The sequence below is a fragment of the Sinocyclocheilus rhinocerous genome, unplaced genomic scaffold (genome assembly GCF_001515625.1).
Source record: "Sinocyclocheilus rhinocerous isolate Xijiao unplaced genomic scaffold, SAMN03320098_v1.1 scaffold185, whole genome shotgun sequence".
Taxonomy (NCBI): Eukaryota; Metazoa; Chordata; class Actinopteri; order Cypriniformes; family Cyprinidae; genus Sinocyclocheilus; species Sinocyclocheilus rhinocerous.
Genome location: NW_015662163.1, coordinates 643,465 through 660,178, shown reverse-complemented (window position 1 = coordinate 660,178; position 16,714 = coordinate 643,465). Strand labels below are relative to the sequence as shown.

The window sequence follows — 16,714 nt, the reverse complement described above, 5'->3', positions numbered from 1 at the left end:
ACATCTACAAACACACTTAAAACCTAGTAACTTGCCAAACAAGAAAGCTTTTTGGGCATTTTATAAATACGTTGCCTGCCTAGACATTTAAGCATTTTCAAGCATTTTTAGGGTACCAGCATTTGGGGGATTATATAACTAGCGTTAAGCTGCCTATCAACATTTTGTGTATCGTATCACATACATATGAGCTTCCTAACAAGATAACATTTTGGGTCCTCAAATATTTCAAGACATATCATCACATCTATATGACGCCAAAACTGTTGTCTAGACAGGAAGCTCACTGGACTTTGAGTTTTGAGATATTTAAATGAGTCTACATAAATAATCCATTACTTTACACTTACTTTAGAGAGGTGTGTTGCATTTCGTATTCTATCCACCATCTCCTGTCCATCAGGATGAACTTTGGTGACATGTGACCACATTCTCTCCCAGGTGACAGTGTCTATGGGAAAGCCCGTCCTGTTCACGAAAAATGGGACCTCGCCGTCTTTCTCCTCTTCCTCACCGGAAGACCTGCCGGTGTTGTTTGCGGCAGTGGATGAGGTGGATTCGGCCGCCAGACCGGTAGTGTGACAGTAGGTACTGGTGCTCTTGGATCGACCGTGTCTGCTGGTCTTGGCCGTTGAGCCGCTGCTGGTGGCGCTTGGTCCGGTCATTGTTCAGAAGTCTTCCGAGGGGGAGTTTCCCCTTGTTTTTCCCCAGATCAGTTATGACTGCCCAGCATTCATGCACAAAGACATGTTGCGCCTCGAACAGGCATACTAATGTGCCAAAACCACTCGGTCCTGCTCAAGTGTAAGAAAATCAGGTGATTTGAAAAAGATTCAGAGGCAAACAATGCTCAGCGATACCATTTCTGTAGCAAACTATGGCTGAGTGTGCTTCAGCTCAGAAATTGTCATATATGTTCCCAGTAAACCGCATTCTGTAGTTGTGCCACAGAAACTACTTCATCTTTCACTAAAAACACTGAGGAGGCGTCCGAATACTGCGGAGGGATCGCGGGCTAAATAATCTACGGTAGAATAATTTAACACCTGACTGTAGAGTATTAATGAATGATCTGCTTTTCCGAGTAGGCGTGTAACCGCTTTCACTGACGGTCACAAATGGTCATTCACTCTAACGTTTTTTGATACTGTTATTGTATCGCCATAAACTACAGCCAACCACGCTCTCCCAGCTTTTCATTGGACGAAGCAACAAAGCGAGGCGGGTTCAATTCCATATAAGGGCAATAGATCCGCCTGTGATTGGTCAAAATGGCGGAAATGGGCGTGAACATTCGTTGTGTATCCAGCAGGGTTTTTTTGTGAGCTTTTAAAATGTGCATTTAAAGTGATGTCAAATCACTTTAAGTGTATGTCAAATCAAGCCCATATCATTTTCTAATAAGTAAAATAATTATTGCACCTTTTCATTCTTTTTGTTAAAAATGGCCTCAAAACGCATGAAAGTAAAACTCATAGGAGTGTTATTTTAGTATCATTGAGATACTGTTATGGTTTTTATTCATATTTTGAATTAGTTTTTATTTATTTTTTACATTTCAGTTAAAGCTTTAGTATTAATTAGTTTTTGAATGTGTCTATATAGTTTTAAGTCATTTTTATTGCAATTTTTTGTTATTTTAGGATATTAAGTTATACTGAATGAAAATGAAAAATGTTTCCTTGAAAACTAGCTTAAATAAAAACGTTTAGATATATTTATTTATTTATTTTTATTTTATTTCAAGTGACAGAAATGCATTTTTAAGGTTTTAATTAACTATATTAACCCTAACTCAGAGTGTGGTTCTACCAAAAAAGAAGAAATACAAATAGTGTCTAAAACATATGGATGGGATGGAATTAGCTTATATTTAATTACAATTCCATAAGAACATTTCATTAAATATTGTATTCCTGTTGCCCTCATGAGAAGCGGTGGTATGTAACAACCTCCTGTTCAGACACAGAAGCATCTTTCAGATATCTCCCATCTCCAACAGAAGGTATATGAGCAGAATGAATCATCTACCAGTGCTGCATATTTTGGATGTTTCCTCTATAGAGCAAACCTGAACCCACTCATCAGCTCATTAGCAGAGGCTTCGAGACTTGAACCATACAGGATATATATATATATATATATAGCCTACTAATATATAATATATAATACATAATATAGCCTACTACATTATGTCTCTAAATCCTGGCTGTAATTTTTATCTCTTCTAGGTGTCTAAAATGAGAGATTGTGCAGAAGATATTCCTCACCCAATCATTTTAGAATGCTTTTAGCTTCTGCTCTCCCTTTAATGTGAAGTTCAAATACCCAAACAAGACAGCTGTTTCGATAAAACACATCTAAAGCGAAGTGATAAATTATAGCTGTCCTGTACGATCACTAGAGGGCGCTAGAGTTCTAAATGTAAACCTGCTCCAACCCTTCTAGAGGTTTGCATTTCATTCAGCCTGCTTTTCCTGTAAACTTCATAGGCCTACTAATCACAAATTGTATGTTTGACTTCATCATAATAATTGAATACAGATTTATTTACTTTCTAAAACGTCTTTCAAGAAATCTTATGAAATATTTAGATGTTTTCAAGTGGCTACAATAGAGTAGTAGTGGGCCTTTGAAAATGTTTAGAGAAAAACAGTGTAAATATAAAAATTATTAAATAATAAATCTTAACTTACACTACTATAATGAGTAGAAAAAACATTGGTAGAAAAAAACTTAATAGAATCCATGAATTGTTAGAATAAAGCAATAAGCCCCAAGAAGCGTGGTTTATAGTGAATTTATAACAGCTAAGGGGCATTGTTAGGCACAACGCGAAACGGAGTGCCTAAAACCCCCTTAGCTGTTATAAATTCACATGGATTCGCTACAGGAGGCCTTTATTCACCCCTGGAGGCACGTTTTATGGATGCCCGCACTTTATTTGAGGACTTGTGGACTGTTTAACTGCAACACCCGCTGACTGCAATGATAGAGCTTGGAACAGCCAGGACGATTTTTAATATAACTCCGACTGGATTCGTCTGAAAGAAGAAAGTCATATACACCTAGGATGCATCGAGGGTGAGTAAAACACAAGCTTCTTTTCATTTTTGGGTGAACTAACCCTAAAAACATTATTCTTCCACCAATCAATGTAGTTCCTCAGAATCAGACAGTTGTGGTTGCAACAAAGTGGTTGCCAAGCAACACACAAACGTAAACAAAGGAGTAATTTACAACAGCTTCGAATGTGGCTCAGCCAATAAGAATCAAGGACCGGAACTATCGGTTTTATAATAATATTTTATACATTCATGATGTTAATTTCTCACTGTATGAATTGGGTCTCTTAAGAAACTCCATAGATGGCATTGTAAATGTTAGGATGGGGGTATGTCACATGAGAATGATAATAATGATCACATGAAAACCCTTGTATATTACAAATATTTGCAATATATTTACATCTGTATTATTTAACATTTTATTGGATCAGTATTTGTTGTTTTTTTAATCAACAAACTGCATCATTGAATTTTAGCAATATTCGTTTTATTATTTTACAACAGCAATGATGGAAACATGAGACACTTCCACTCCTCCAGTGTTCAGAGTGTAATGCTAATGAGTTCTCGCACAGAGTTTTACTCTACAGTGAATTTCCCAGCATCATTTGTGACAATGAAACCCGAGTTTACACAGCTGCCTTCATTAACCGACAAGTATATTACTAAGTAGAAACAGTAGAAATTGAAACAAAAATTAATAAATACAATAACAATTCTTAAAAAGCAATCTTTCCAATAAATATGCATCTAAAATACAAAAATTAGTTCATAAAAGGCAAACCTAGGCTTATAAAATAACAGTGCTTCTTTCTACCACACATCTGAGGTATGACATTTTCATAAAACCTCACTAGGCCCGTCAGCGACACACTCTTGTAAATGGATCGCATTCCTTTTTGAACGAAACACATTCTTAATGCGATACAAATGCTGTCAGATTGAGTTGTGCTCTCCAGAAAAGTCTAAACAAGTATGTTTTTCAGGTCAAAAAAGCACTACACGACATTTGATTTTATCTCGCAATGACTGCGTAAGCACTTGAAATGACGTCAGTCTCATCATGGTAAGGGAATAGCACTCACTTATGTTTACCCATGCACTACATTTGACATAATAAGCCTTTTCGGTTTATAGAACACTCTTCATTTAATGCATGGGCAATCTTCGTCATCCTCAATAAATAAAATGGGAATTTATGGCCTTTGTGGAACTATTACATGTAGATGTTCTGCAATGCAACAGCAGATGTGAGAAATAAACAACATTGCTTCACAGTAGCACACAATCAGAAAGGTCCTTTGAGACGAAGCAAACAAACATGCTGTTCCAGACACACTAACAGGATTGTGCATATGGCCATTACAAGCCCTGTTAAATACCTAATATTTGGTCCACGATTCTTGAAATAAAATAGAAAGTATCATCATGCATGTATAATTTTGAGACCGATTGTATGTACACGTTTCAGCCTAGATTTGGAGAAATGAATTCACAGCATATTTGTGAACAATTATCACTGTCCGCTTTCAATGAAAGCTCTTTATAACATCAACATTACAGCAAAACAAGGAGATTTCAAGTCATCTCAGGAGAGTCTGTGATCGGTTGTGATGTCTGATGTGCTGTTGGAGACGTTTAAGAATTAAATTGAAGTCTCATGAGGTAAGCTAGAAGACTCCAGCTTGACGTCACTGGACGCTTTTTCAGAAGGCAGCTCAGTAGGAGCCTTCAGGAGAGACAAATATGTGTTCAATTAAGATCTGTAACTCTTTTTCATTTCCCTAAAGATGGCAATTAATTGACAAAAACTATGATCTTGAACATCAGGCTACTGATGTTCAAAACGGTTGTGCTGCATAACATTTTTGTGAAAACCACGATACATTTTTCCAAGATTCTTTGATGAATAGAAAGTTTAAAAGCACAGCATTTATTTGAAATGGAAATGTTTGTAACATTATAAATGCCTGAATAAAAGTTGCGGAATAAACTTTAATTTCTTTAAAGAAATCATACTGAACCCAAACTTTTGAATGGTAGTGTGCATTGACCATAAAATATGATGTGTGCGGTTTTATATTATAATTGTTTTCTAAGAAAAAAAACTAATAATTAAAAAATGTGTGTGTGTGTGTATATATATATATATATATATATATATAAAGAAATCCAATTCGTTAACATTACATTTTACTCTATTATTGCTAGACAAAATGCCTGTTTTCCCTGTACCAATGTTCACATTTTTAATAGATTAGTTTGGCCAGTTTTCTCAGACACACAGCATGGCTTTTGTCCTTTTTGACTTTGATCTTTCTCTTAACTGATTATAAATGTACTGAGATATCTTCCACTTCATATTATCAAGATTAGCACGGTTGAGCCTCTTGGTGTTTGGCATGTTTAGTTCACAAAAGTGATGAGAGGCAACACTGGAAATTAAAATCAGATTAACTTACTGCTTGTCCTTTGTTTATATTGCTCACGTTGACGCCGTGTCTTTTGAGGTCTGATTTAATCAGAGCTGTAAAAACAACACAGAAGTTTCTAAATGCTCTTCAGTAACACTACTGATTAATGAAAGAAAGGCCTGTAAATAGGAAAATGAACCTGTTAGAACAATGCCAAGGAGGATCCAAGCACACAAGAAAATGTTTCCACTGAGTGGGCCATAGTCTGTGGTAAGCTGCCCTTGGATGAGAGTAAAAATGATGCCGAACACCTAAAATTAAAGACAGTAGAGTATGAGGCAAAAATATGTATGTAACAATGACTTATTCAAGAAGACTCTAAACCTGTTCTTTAACATATTAGAGGATACATAGAGGAAATGCTGAAGAACTAAGTATATCAATTTTAGTGTGGGTGTGCATCTTACCAGGCTGTTCAAATTGAAAGTGGTTACCATGGCGTATGGAAATGATCAACTGAAAGCTTATTGCAAAAATGAAACAAGTCAGGAATGAGCAGGTCCTACATACCTGTGCAAATGCATTAAGAAGACCAGATGATGTGCCCTCCGACTCAGGGTATGTGATTTCGACGCCAAATTCAAAGCCAATGGGAAGGTAACCGGTCATAAAAAACCTTTAGAAAAGAACAGAAGTAACATGAGTCAAATACACCTACCTGGCAGTGAAAACTATTTGAATGTGAGAAGTTAACGTACGACATGTACAAACATGTTTAAGTGAATCACACAACAATGGGGAAGCAAAACCTGACCAGTGACCACTTCTGCTGTTTTTACACACACAACTGTGCCACTGGGTTGTTCACAAAAATGTCCTAAAACACTTGCTTTTGATCAATAAATATTAAAATAAAATATTGTGTGTGTATATATATATATATATATATATATATATATATATATGTGTGTGTGTGTGTGTGTGTGTGTGTGTGTGTGTGTGTTAATAATATTACATAATTTATATATATTTGATATGTATCTATTTGATAAACAGAACATTCAAAAAATGGAGTTTACTTGAAATAGATTGTTTTAAATTTATCTTAAATATAGCTTTTGTGACATTATAAATGTCACTTTTGATCAAATTAATTTATCCTTGCTGAATAAAAGTATTAATTTCTTTAGAAGTAATTTTCTGAATATATATATAATATAAAAAATTTTTAGTGTATGTAATATAAAAGTATAATATATAACACAATATGTTAATTATATATGATAATATAGTATAATTATATAAAATACAAACAAATACATATATATAAAAGAGTATGTATATACAAACTGTGTGTGGTAAGAGAACAAAGGAACAGTGACCTGTCTGGACTTTTGAATCAAGATACTAATTTCAGAAATGATAGTAACAGGTACACAAGTTGAACTCTAGTAGCAGGCTTACCCTAGGACACCAGCAGTAAAAAAGATAACAAGCAGATTTTCCAAGTTCAGCGTGAATGTGAACACCACCATTCCAATGAAGGACAGGACGTAGACGATCAATGTAGTCAATCTAAAGGACGAGAGGAAAAATTTAAAACTCTGACATGCTGCTTTTCTCAGATCTGATAAATAAACAGTAAATGCATAAAATTAAGTGACGAAGGTTAATCCTATTAAAAATGAGTAAACGTGTGGTCACATTTATCATTGTTCTTTCAATAATAATCTGGAATTTCTCATGAGCATGGGGATTTCGCCATTCGCAGTTCTAGTTGGTCACACAAATTGACCAAAAGAATTGACCAAACGAAAGCTGGTTGGTTTGAAAGAGACTTGTGTGTGAACTGTGCCTCATACATCACTGAACTATTGACAATAAAAACGGACCTTGTTTGTCCACAATATTTTGCCAAAATGGGACCACATCTTAAAAAGAGAAATTTTAGATTAAGATTAAAAGATTAGCAGCTAATAATCAAAATCAGACACTAATATGAGTGCCAGAGCTAAATACTTTAAAGCCATTTAAATTCAATTAAAATCTAAATATCTGAGGAAAATAATATTCGGTTTGCCAGATATACATACTTATAGGTTTTAGTACGATCCAACCAGATTCCACACAGTATGGAGCCAAACATTCCAGCCACCACCAAAGTCAAGCCGATTCTCCCTGTGTTTAGCTCTTCACCCTAAAGAAAGAGTTTTTAAGAGTTTAAATTAGCATTTCAATCATGCTAGTAATTACGAGCACTTCCTGTGTCTATATGTCTATACAGGTGGAGCTGGGGAAGGTGGAGGGTTTCAGAGAACTCTGAAAGCGCGCTGCAGGAATCTCAAGTGAATGCTAGCCAGCCATATAAATGCAAGGCAGTAAGCTCATTGGCTGCATATGCAGTATGAACCAATCAGCTTGTGCCAAGTCGTTTAACTCTCTGAATATCATCAGTTACGTTAACACCCCGTCAGAATGCGCCATCTAGAGTTTCATGACTGAACTATATATTTCAACAGGCCTTCAGTTTGTTAACCAGTAGTTGGTTGCAACAAACCCCTTTAAGTCAAGAAAACCCTTAGCGATCATTTGTTTAGAATTACAACTAAGGGTATTTATAGCTTAAGGGGTTTGTTGCAAGCGAGCCCAGAATGTATTCTTCTGAGCCTGGTCTACAACACTTTTGACTAACTTTCAATGTTTTGTCTTTCAAATGGACCTCACAACCAGATATGGAAGTGTTATGCGCGGTAAGAAATATCACATTGTGTGTGGTCACTAAACTTAAGCCTGCAGAACATTCGGACACATCAAACTTGGGAATGTACACAGTGCTTGTCTTTTCATTTGGATTTTGTCATGAGTAGCAGGCATGCATGAAAAGCGGCTAATGAACTGCAAGAGCCTGGACAATAAAGCGGTGACCAGCCGCCCATTCCCGGCAAACACTTCAAAAAGTGCGCCTGAGACGGATGCAGAAAGACTCCTACACACATGCACGTGGCATTTTCATGCCGAGTTTATCAAAGGTCACTTACCGGATAATGCGAAATTATCATTTGATTGAGAAGTGTAGATACAGAGTAGAACGATCCGGTCATGATGCCTAAAAACAATATCAAATATTTTATAAATTATGTTGAAAAAAAAAAAGATTTGACAATGCTTGCTGAAGTGCAGAACTTTCTATATAATGAAACAGAAATTGTAGCATTAGAGAAGGCTGATACTGTATTATTACTGTTAAAAAGTTAAAGTTAATAATAAAGTTTATAAGTCCTATACATGACAAAATAACTAACCATCTCATAATAAATGGTGTATAGTGTGTGAATAAAAGCACGGGGAACATATTAAGATGAGATTAAAGGAACAGTTAACCCTAAAATTAAAATTAAAATAATTAATAAATAAGGTTTTAATTATCCATTATTGCCACAAGTAAAAATAAAATATAAACATATATAAAATTATCTGAAAATTACATTTATTATAATTAAATACATAAAATTATTCAAATAAATAAATTTGCTTTTCTGTTCCACAGAAGAAAGCCATACAGTTTTAAGAATGACATAAGTGTGAGTAAAGGATGACAGAATTTTAATTTTGCATTAAATAATGGTCTTTCTCACCATAGCTGATGAGGAGCAGAATGAAGGGCTTGTTCTTGAAGAGGTTGATGATTGATTTCTTGTATGAATAGTCTTCAGCTGGACCGGTGGAGAGAACAGCTTGTGCTTTGCTGGGTGGGAGTGGAGGTCTGTCCTTAATTACTGAGAAAACGAATGGGAGAGACACACATGAACTTCTACTACTGAACATGTCTACAGCTGTTATGAGGGGTTAACGTACTTGTATTCGTTTTGATACTCTTTAAAATATTAATCACTCTTGCATACAAATCTCTTGTCTATGTTTATAAAACAGCTCTTTTCCATATTCTGATGACAGATGACACATCATTATATGCAAAGATTTTGTGCAAGATGTTTCCAAGTCAACTAGTTGCAACTTGGTTGTGTATTGTAAACTATAATGGCATAAAAGCATGCAGAAGACTGTATGAGAAAAGGCTGTATTGCATGATTTGCATTATTACATGCATCGGTTGCAATTATTTCTTTATGCTCTGCCTCTTTCTCTCAACTGCTGGAAAAAAGTTCTAACAATGTGAAATGTAGATACTAGTTTTTACCAAATATTGTTAGAAGGAAGAGCAGAGTTGAAACTCCAGCTGTTCCATAGAACATTATGCTGATGTTGTGGCCCATGAGATCTTTGTCGTCGGCTGTGTTGGGAACCAGTACAGGTGGGAGCAGGAAACCGATGGCTACACCAAGCTGAAAAAGAAACATATTACACACTGTTTAATAAACAAATCAGTATATAAAACAATAATAAATCACTAGACACTTTAAGAATGATAAATACACACTGTTAAATACTTCAGGTCACACTTCAAGTTATAGTGTTACAGTCTTATAGTGTTCATATTACTGTTCATTTAAATGCTTAGCACCCTTAAAAAAAAAAAGTACCATGGTTACCATAGTTCCCGCCAAAATAATAACATGGAAACCGAAACTGCTTTGTTACCAATATTCTTTAAAATAGCTCCTATTGTGTTCCACAAAAGAGTGAGAGAAAGTCATACAGGTATGGCAATTTGCATTTTTGGCGAACTGTACCTTTAAAATAATTATAAAAGAATAATGTTATTTTATAAGAAAAAGTTGACAATAAACTATCTTCTCTATCTTCTAAAGTAATAAAATGATTAATGTTAAACATTAATGAAAGATTATCTTGTCTATCTCATAATATGTTTTATTATAAAATAATGTTGTCGCTTGCCTGTCTCTTAAAATAATGTTATAATAAAATTATTTTTACTAATAAAACCTGATGATATATTTTGTCGCTCTATTGAAATAATTACAAAATAATGCAAAATAAAAATTGACTATCAGCTTGAACCAGCTGAATGCTTAAAAGACCTGTTTAGAGCAAAAGTCCAGTTTGAATCCAGCTGGATTTTCCAGCTTTTATTTTAGAGGATACTATGATATTTTTATGAAATCATTGTATTTTTTTTAGAAGGGAAAATGCTACAAACAACATAACGTGAAATTATTAATAATGTTAACCTGACTTTAGCTGTACGTAATTTTAAATACAAAAGCAAGTGGCATTGGTAATATGTCAAATGTCGAGTAATATTTAACCAAATTCATCGTTAATGGCATATAATTTACAAGCCACACCTGGTTGCCCAACACAGCTGTGGCACAGGCCGTGGAAACTTCTCTCGGGCCGAACCAAACCGACGCGATTCTGGAGGGGAGGCCGAGGATGAACACCTGAGCCACAGAGCATATGATCTGGGCGGTCATGGTGACCCAGAACAGGCCTGGCCCCACGCTGGCGCACTTTACCCACGCGCCCAGGGCATTCAGTCCGGCCCCTAACAACGCCGTCATCCTCAGCCCCTTCTTATCCAACAGCCACGTCGCGGGGAAGATTAAAGGCACATACGCGACCATATAGACCACGGAGAGCCAGTCAATAGCGATGCTTGATACATTATAATAGTCCATGAAGATGTTGGTAATGATGCTATACTGGATCCACTGAAAGGCGTTGACGAGCGAATAGAGGCTGAACACCGCGAGAACGGCAAACCGCCTCCAGTAGAGTCTCGTCTCCAGCGTTTCGTTATTCTGTTCACCGGGCAGCATCGCCTCTTTTTCGTCCGGCGGTGGAAGCTCCTGTTCCAGCACCTTCGGATCCAGCGTTATATGGACCGATCCATTGGAAAGCTCCTTGTAGGCGCTGTCCTCGTTTGTATTTCCTTCAGTGACAGCGCCGTCAGGCAGAACATGCTGCTCCTGAAGAAACTCGCCTGCCACCATTTCGACTAAATTAACACCCTTCACTTAGACATAAACGATTCTAGTTCGTATAAAAATTTACTAGATGTGTAATTCTCTTCCGGTTGCGGTAAGCGTATGAGACAAAGAGATGATGATGATCCACTTGATAATAACGCAAATAAGACACTGTAATTACAATTTATCAGCCTGAATTGGGGCCACATTTCCGATCACTACCGGCTTCAGCAGCATGCGAGTGATGATGGCGTGATGTGCGCATCCTCCTCGGATTTGCTTATTCCGCCTTCCTTCGTCGACCGCTACAGTAAGTAGATTTATAGGCTTGGCAAGGACCAATGAGAATGCAGATGGGGCGGGGCAAGTAGGCGAGCGAGCCCTACAGTACAGCACATCTACACTGCTAAGTAGACTAGAAACAATGCGAGCTGCGTTGAATGGCGCTTCAGGCACTTTTTTCTTTTCCCCATACATAAGAAGTGGTATCTTAATTTTCAAACCAAATTTATTGCATTTTATAAACTATACACAAACTTTATATATAAACATTCTGGAACAATCTAAAAAAAAAAAAAAAACACATGCTGAAAACACGTAGCCTAAATTTGTCATTTTTTTGTCTGGTAGCTAATGTTAGGCCTACCTCTTGCTCTTGAAATTTTTTTCTTTATTCCATATTATTTTCAATCATGACAACTCTCGGAAGATTTAACATGGTGATGGATATGACAATGTTAATGTATTTGGTCTTGGCGGAACAGATCTGCTACGCTGCTGCTGAATTGCTGCTGCTGTTGGTTATTGCTGTAGTTGTAGATTATTGCTGCTGCTGCAAGCAAGTACAGGAACTTGCTACTGCCAATGCATATGGCGATACGGTGCCATGAGTATTTAAGACATACTGCTGCTGCATAAATAGCATATAAAATAACCCCGTAGCAGATCTATACAGGTGGAGCTGGGGAAGGTGGAGGGTTTCAGAGAACTCTGAAAGCGCGCTGCAGGAATCTCAAGTGAATGCTAGCCAGCCATATAAATGCAAGGCAGTAAGCTCATTGGCTGCATATGCAGTATGAACCAATCAGCTTGTGCCAAGTCGTTTAACTCTCTGAATATCATCAGTTACGTTAACACCCCGTCAGAATGCGCCATCTAGAGTTTCATGACTGAACTATATATTTCAACAGGCCTTCAGTTTGTTAACCAGTAGTTGGTTGCAACAAACCCCTTTAAGTCAAGAAAACCCTTAGCGATCATTTGTTTAGAATTACAACTAAGGGTATTTATAGCTTAAGGGGTTTGTTGCAAGCGAGCCCAGAATGTATTCTTCTGAGCCTGGTCTACAACACTTTTGACTAACTTTCAATGTTTTGTCTTTCAAATGGACCTCACAACCAGATATGGAAGTGTTATGCGCGGTAAGAAATATCACATTGTGTGTGGTCACTAAACTTAAGCCTGCAGAACATTCGGACACATCAAACTTGGGAATGTACACAGTGCTTGTCTTTTCATTTGGATTTTGTCATGAGTAGCAGGCATGCATGAAAAGCGGCTAATGAACTGCAAGAGCCTGGACAATAAAGCGGTGACCAGCCGCCCATTCCCGGCAAACACTTCAAAAAGTGCGCCTGAGACGGATGCAGAAAGACTCCTACACACATGCACGTGGCATTTTCATGCCGAGTTTATCAAAGGTCACTTACCGGATAATGCGAAATTATCATTTGATTGAGAAGTGTAGATACAGAGTAGAACGATCCGGTCATGATGCCTAAAAACAATATCAAATATTTTATAAATTATGTTGAAAAAAAAAAAGATTTGACAATGCTTGCTGAAGTGCAGAACTTTCTATATAATGAAACAGAAATTGTAGCATTAGAGAAGGCTGATACTGTATTATTACTGTTAAAAAGTTAAAGTTAATAATAAAGTTTATAAGTCCTATACATGACAAAATAACTAACCATCTCATAATAAATGGTGTATAGTGTGTGAATAAAAGCACGGGGAACATATTAAGATGAGATTAAAGGAACAGTTAACCCTAAAATTAAAATTAAAATAATTAATAAATAAGGTTTTAATTATCCATTATTGCCACAAGTAAAAATAAAATATAAACATATATAAAATTATCTGAAAATTACATTTATTATAATTAAATACATAAAATTATTCAAATAAATAAATTTGCTTTTCTGTTCCACAGAAGAAAGCCATACAGTTTTAAGAATGACATAAGTGTGAGTAAAGGATGACAGAATTTTAATTTTGCATTAAATAATGGTCTTTCTCACCATAGCTGATGAGGAGCAGAATGAAGGGCTTGTTCTTGAAGAGGTTGATGATTGATTTCTTGTATGAATAGTCTTCAGCTGGACCGGTGGAGAGAACAGCTTGTGCTTTGCTGGGTGGGAGTGGAGGTCTGTCCTTAATTACTGAGAAAACGAATGGGAGAGACACACATGAACTTCTACTACTGAACATGTCTACAGCTGTTATGAGGGGTTAACGTACTTGTATTCGTTTTGATACTCTTTAAAATATTAATCACTCTTGCATACAAATCTCTTGTCTATGTTTATAAAACAGCTCTTTTCCATATTCTGATGACAGATGACACATCATTTTATGCAAAGATTTTGTGCAAGATGTTTCCAAGTCAACTAGTTGCAACTTGGTTGTGTATTGTAAACTATAATGGCATAAAAGCATGCAGAAGACTGTATGAGAAAAGGCTGTATTGCATGATTTGCATTATTACATGCATCGGTTGCAATTATTTCTTTATGCTCTGCCTCTTTCTCTCAACTGCTGGAAAAAAGTTCTAACAATGTGAAATGTAGATACTAGTTTTTACCAAATATTGTTAGAAGGAAGAGCAGAGTTGAAACTCCAGCTGTTCCATAGAACATTATGCTGATGTTGTGGCCCATGAGATCTTTGTCGTCGGCTGTGTTGGGAACCAGTACAGGTGGGAGCAGGAAACCGATGGCTACACCAAGCTGAAAAAGAAACATATTACACACTGTTTAATAAACAAATCAGTATATAAAACAATAATAAATCACTAGACACTTTAAGAATGATAAATACACACTGTTAAATACTTCAGGTCACACTTCAAGTTATAGTGTTACAGTCTTATAGTGTTCATATTACTGTTCATTTAAATGCTTAGCACCCTTAAAAAAAAAATGTACCATGGTTACCATAGTTCCCGCCAAAATAATAACATGGAAACCGAAACTGCTTTGTTACCAATATTCTTTAAAATAGCTCCTATTGTGTTCCACAAAAGAGTGAGAGAAAGTCATACAGGTTTGGAATGGCAATTTGCATTTTTGGCGAACTGTACCTTTAAAATAATTATAAAATAATAATGTTATTTTATAAGAAAAAGTTGACAATAAACTATCTTCTCTATCTTCTAAAGTAATAAAATGATTAATGTTAAACATTAATGAAAGATTATCTTGTCTATCTCATAATATGTTTTATTATAAAATAATGTTGTCGCTTGCCTGTCTCTTAAAATAATGTTATAATAAAATTATTTTTACTAATAAAACCTGATGATATATTTTGTCGCTCTATTGAAATAATTACAAAATAATGCAAAATAAAAATTGACTATCAGCTTGAACCAGCTGAATGCTTAAAAGACCTGTTTAGAGCAAAAGTCCAGTTTGAATCCAGCTGGATTTTCCAGCTTTTATTTTAGAGGATACTATGATATTTTTATGAAATCATTGTATTTTTTTTAGAAGGGAAAATGCTACAAACAACATAACGTGAAATTATTAATAATGTTAACCTGACTTTAGCTGTACGTAATTTTAAATACAAAAGCAAGTGGCATTGGTAATATGTCAAATGTCGAGTAATATTTAACCAAATTCATCGTTAATGGCATATAATTTACAAGCCACACCTGGTTGCCCAACACAGCTGTGGCACAGGCCGTGGAAACTTCTCTCGGGCCGAACCAAACCGACGCGATTCTGGAGGGGAGGCCGAGGATGAACACCTGAGCCACAGAGCATATGATCTGGGCGGTCATGGTGACCCAGAACAGGCCTGGCCCCACGCTGGCGCACTTTACCCACGCGCCCAGGGCATTCAGTCCGGCCCCTAACAACGCCGTCATCCTCAGCCCCTTCTTATCCAACAGCCACGTCGCGGGGAAGATTAAAGGCACATACGCGACCATATAGACCACGGAGAGCCAGTCAATCGCGATGCTTGATACATTATAATAGTCCATGAAGATGTTGGTAATGATGCTATACTGGATCCACTGAAAGGCGTTGACGAGCGAATAGAGGCTGAACACCGCGAGAACGGCAAACCGCCTCCAGTAGAGTCTCGTCTCCAGGGCTTTGTTATTCTGTTCGCCGGGCAGCATCGCCTCTTTTTCGTCCGGAGGTGGAAGCTCCTGTTCCAACGCCTTCGGATCCAGCGTTATATGGACCGGTCCATTGGAAAGCTCCTTGTAGCCGCTGTCCTCGTCTGTATTTCCTTCAGTGACACCGCCGTCAGGTGTGCTGTCGGGCAGAACATGCTGCTCCTGAAGAAACTCACCTGCCACCATTTCGGCAAAATAAACCCCTTCACTTAGACATAAACAATTCTAGTTTATTTCAGGTTGGACTAGATGTGTAGCCTAGTTCTCTTCCTGAAGCGGTAAGCGTATGAGATAAAGAGATAATGATGACGTTTTCAGATGCGCCACTTGATAATAACGCTGTAATTACAACTTAACGGACTGAATTGGGGCCACGTTCCCGATCACTACCACCGGCTTCAGCAGCATGTTAGTGATGATGGCGTGATGCGCACATCCTCCTCGGATTTGCTTACCCTGATCAATACAGTAAGTGGGTTTATATGCTCGGCGAGGACCAATGAGACTGCAGATGGGGCGGGGCAAGTAGGCGAGCGAGCCCTACAGACAGTAGCCCATCTCCCTACAGAGCTTCTACAGCACATCTGCACTGCTAAAGTAGACTATGAAAAATGCGAGCTGCATTGAATGGCGTTTTACGCAAATTTTTTTCTTTCCCATAATGTTATAGGCTACATATGAAGCGGTAGCCTATCTTTAACCGTTTAATCCCAATTTTTCCCAGACATGAAAATAACAAAATTATATGTCATTAGTAACCCTTTGAAATTATCAATCTTTTTTTTTTTTTTTTTTTTGGGAAAGTCTGTGCCTGATTTCCCATGCCCATTTAATCTTTTAGCTATGTGGTTGACAGTCATGTCATATTCCAAGCGCTGGTGGTCTGGCTGGCCTCCCCAATACATGAAAATATCCAAATGATGT

The 16,714-nt window shown here is 36.9% G+C and overlaps 3 protein-coding genes across 3 annotated transcripts in view; all 3 read right to left on the bottom strand.

Annotated features, from left to right (window-relative positions):
- LOC107727667 (vasohibin-2-like) overlaps window positions 1-1,155 on the bottom strand; it is a 29,913-nt gene extending 28,758 nt beyond the window's left edge. The window contains exon 1 of the mRNA XM_016537620.1: window positions 351-1,155. Within this exon, the coding sequence (XP_016393106.1) occupies window positions 351-665 (315 nt within the window). The 5' untranslated portion in view covers window positions 666-1,155. The remainder of the gene's footprint in view (window positions 1-350) is intronic.
- Window positions 1,156-3,546: 2,391 nt separating this feature from the next.
- On the bottom strand, window positions 3,547-11,731 carry LOC107727652 (feline leukemia virus subgroup C receptor-related protein 1-like). Its single transcript, XM_016537598.1, has 10 exons — window positions 10,750-11,731; window positions 9,681-9,825; window positions 9,118-9,258; window positions 8,521-8,588; window positions 7,576-7,679; window positions 6,947-7,057; window positions 6,053-6,158; window positions 5,682-5,793; window positions 5,531-5,595; window positions 3,547-4,797 (listed from the first exon to the last, which is right to left on the bottom strand). The coding sequence occupies exons 1-10, from the start codon at window positions 11,395-11,397 to the stop codon at window positions 4,714-4,716; spliced, it is 1,584 nt and encodes a 527-aa protein (XP_016393084.1). The 5' UTR covers window positions 11,398-11,731; the 3' UTR covers window positions 3,547-4,713.
- Window positions 11,732-12,828: 1,097 nt separating this feature from the next.
- Window positions 12,829-16,183, bottom strand: LOC107727568 (feline leukemia virus subgroup C receptor-related protein 1-like). The gene is made up of 5 exons (XM_016537466.1): window positions 15,317-16,183; window positions 14,243-14,387; window positions 13,680-13,820; window positions 13,083-13,150; window positions 12,829-12,834 (listed from the first exon to the last, which is right to left on the bottom strand). Exons 1-5 carry the CDS (start codon window positions 15,974-15,976, stop codon window positions 12,829-12,831), a joined length of 1,020 nt encoding a protein of 339 aa, XP_016392952.1. The 5' UTR covers window positions 15,977-16,183.
- Between the last annotated feature and the right edge of the window lie 531 nt (window positions 16,184-16,714).

Bases quoted from the DNA above. Each gene is read 5' to 3' on its own strand.
- LOC107727568 (XM_016537466.1), bottom strand. From the start codon at position 15,976: ATGGTGGCAGGTGAGTTTCTTCAGGAGCAGCATGTTCTGCCCGACAGC. The intron at 13,821-14,242 runs GTAAAAACTAGT...TCGTTTTCTCAG, and splicing joins CTTCCTTCTAACAATATTTG to TAATTAAGGACAGACCTCCA. The intron at 13,151-13,679 runs GTGAGAAAGACC...TATTGTTTTTAG, and splicing joins TCTGCTCCTCATCAGCTATG to GCATCATGACCGGATCGTTC.
- LOC107727652 (XM_016537598.1), bottom strand. From the start codon at position 11,397: ATGGTGGCAGGCGAGTTTCTTCAGGAGCAGCATGTTCTGCCTGACGGC. The intron at 7,680-8,520 runs GTAAGTGACCTT...CTCTTTCTTTAG, and splicing joins TGATAATTTCGCATTATCCG to GGTGAAGAGCTAAACACAGG. The intron at 5,596-5,681 runs GTTCATTTTCCT...TTGTTTTTACAG, and splicing joins CCTTGGCATTGTTCTAACAG to CTCTGATTAAATCAGACCTC.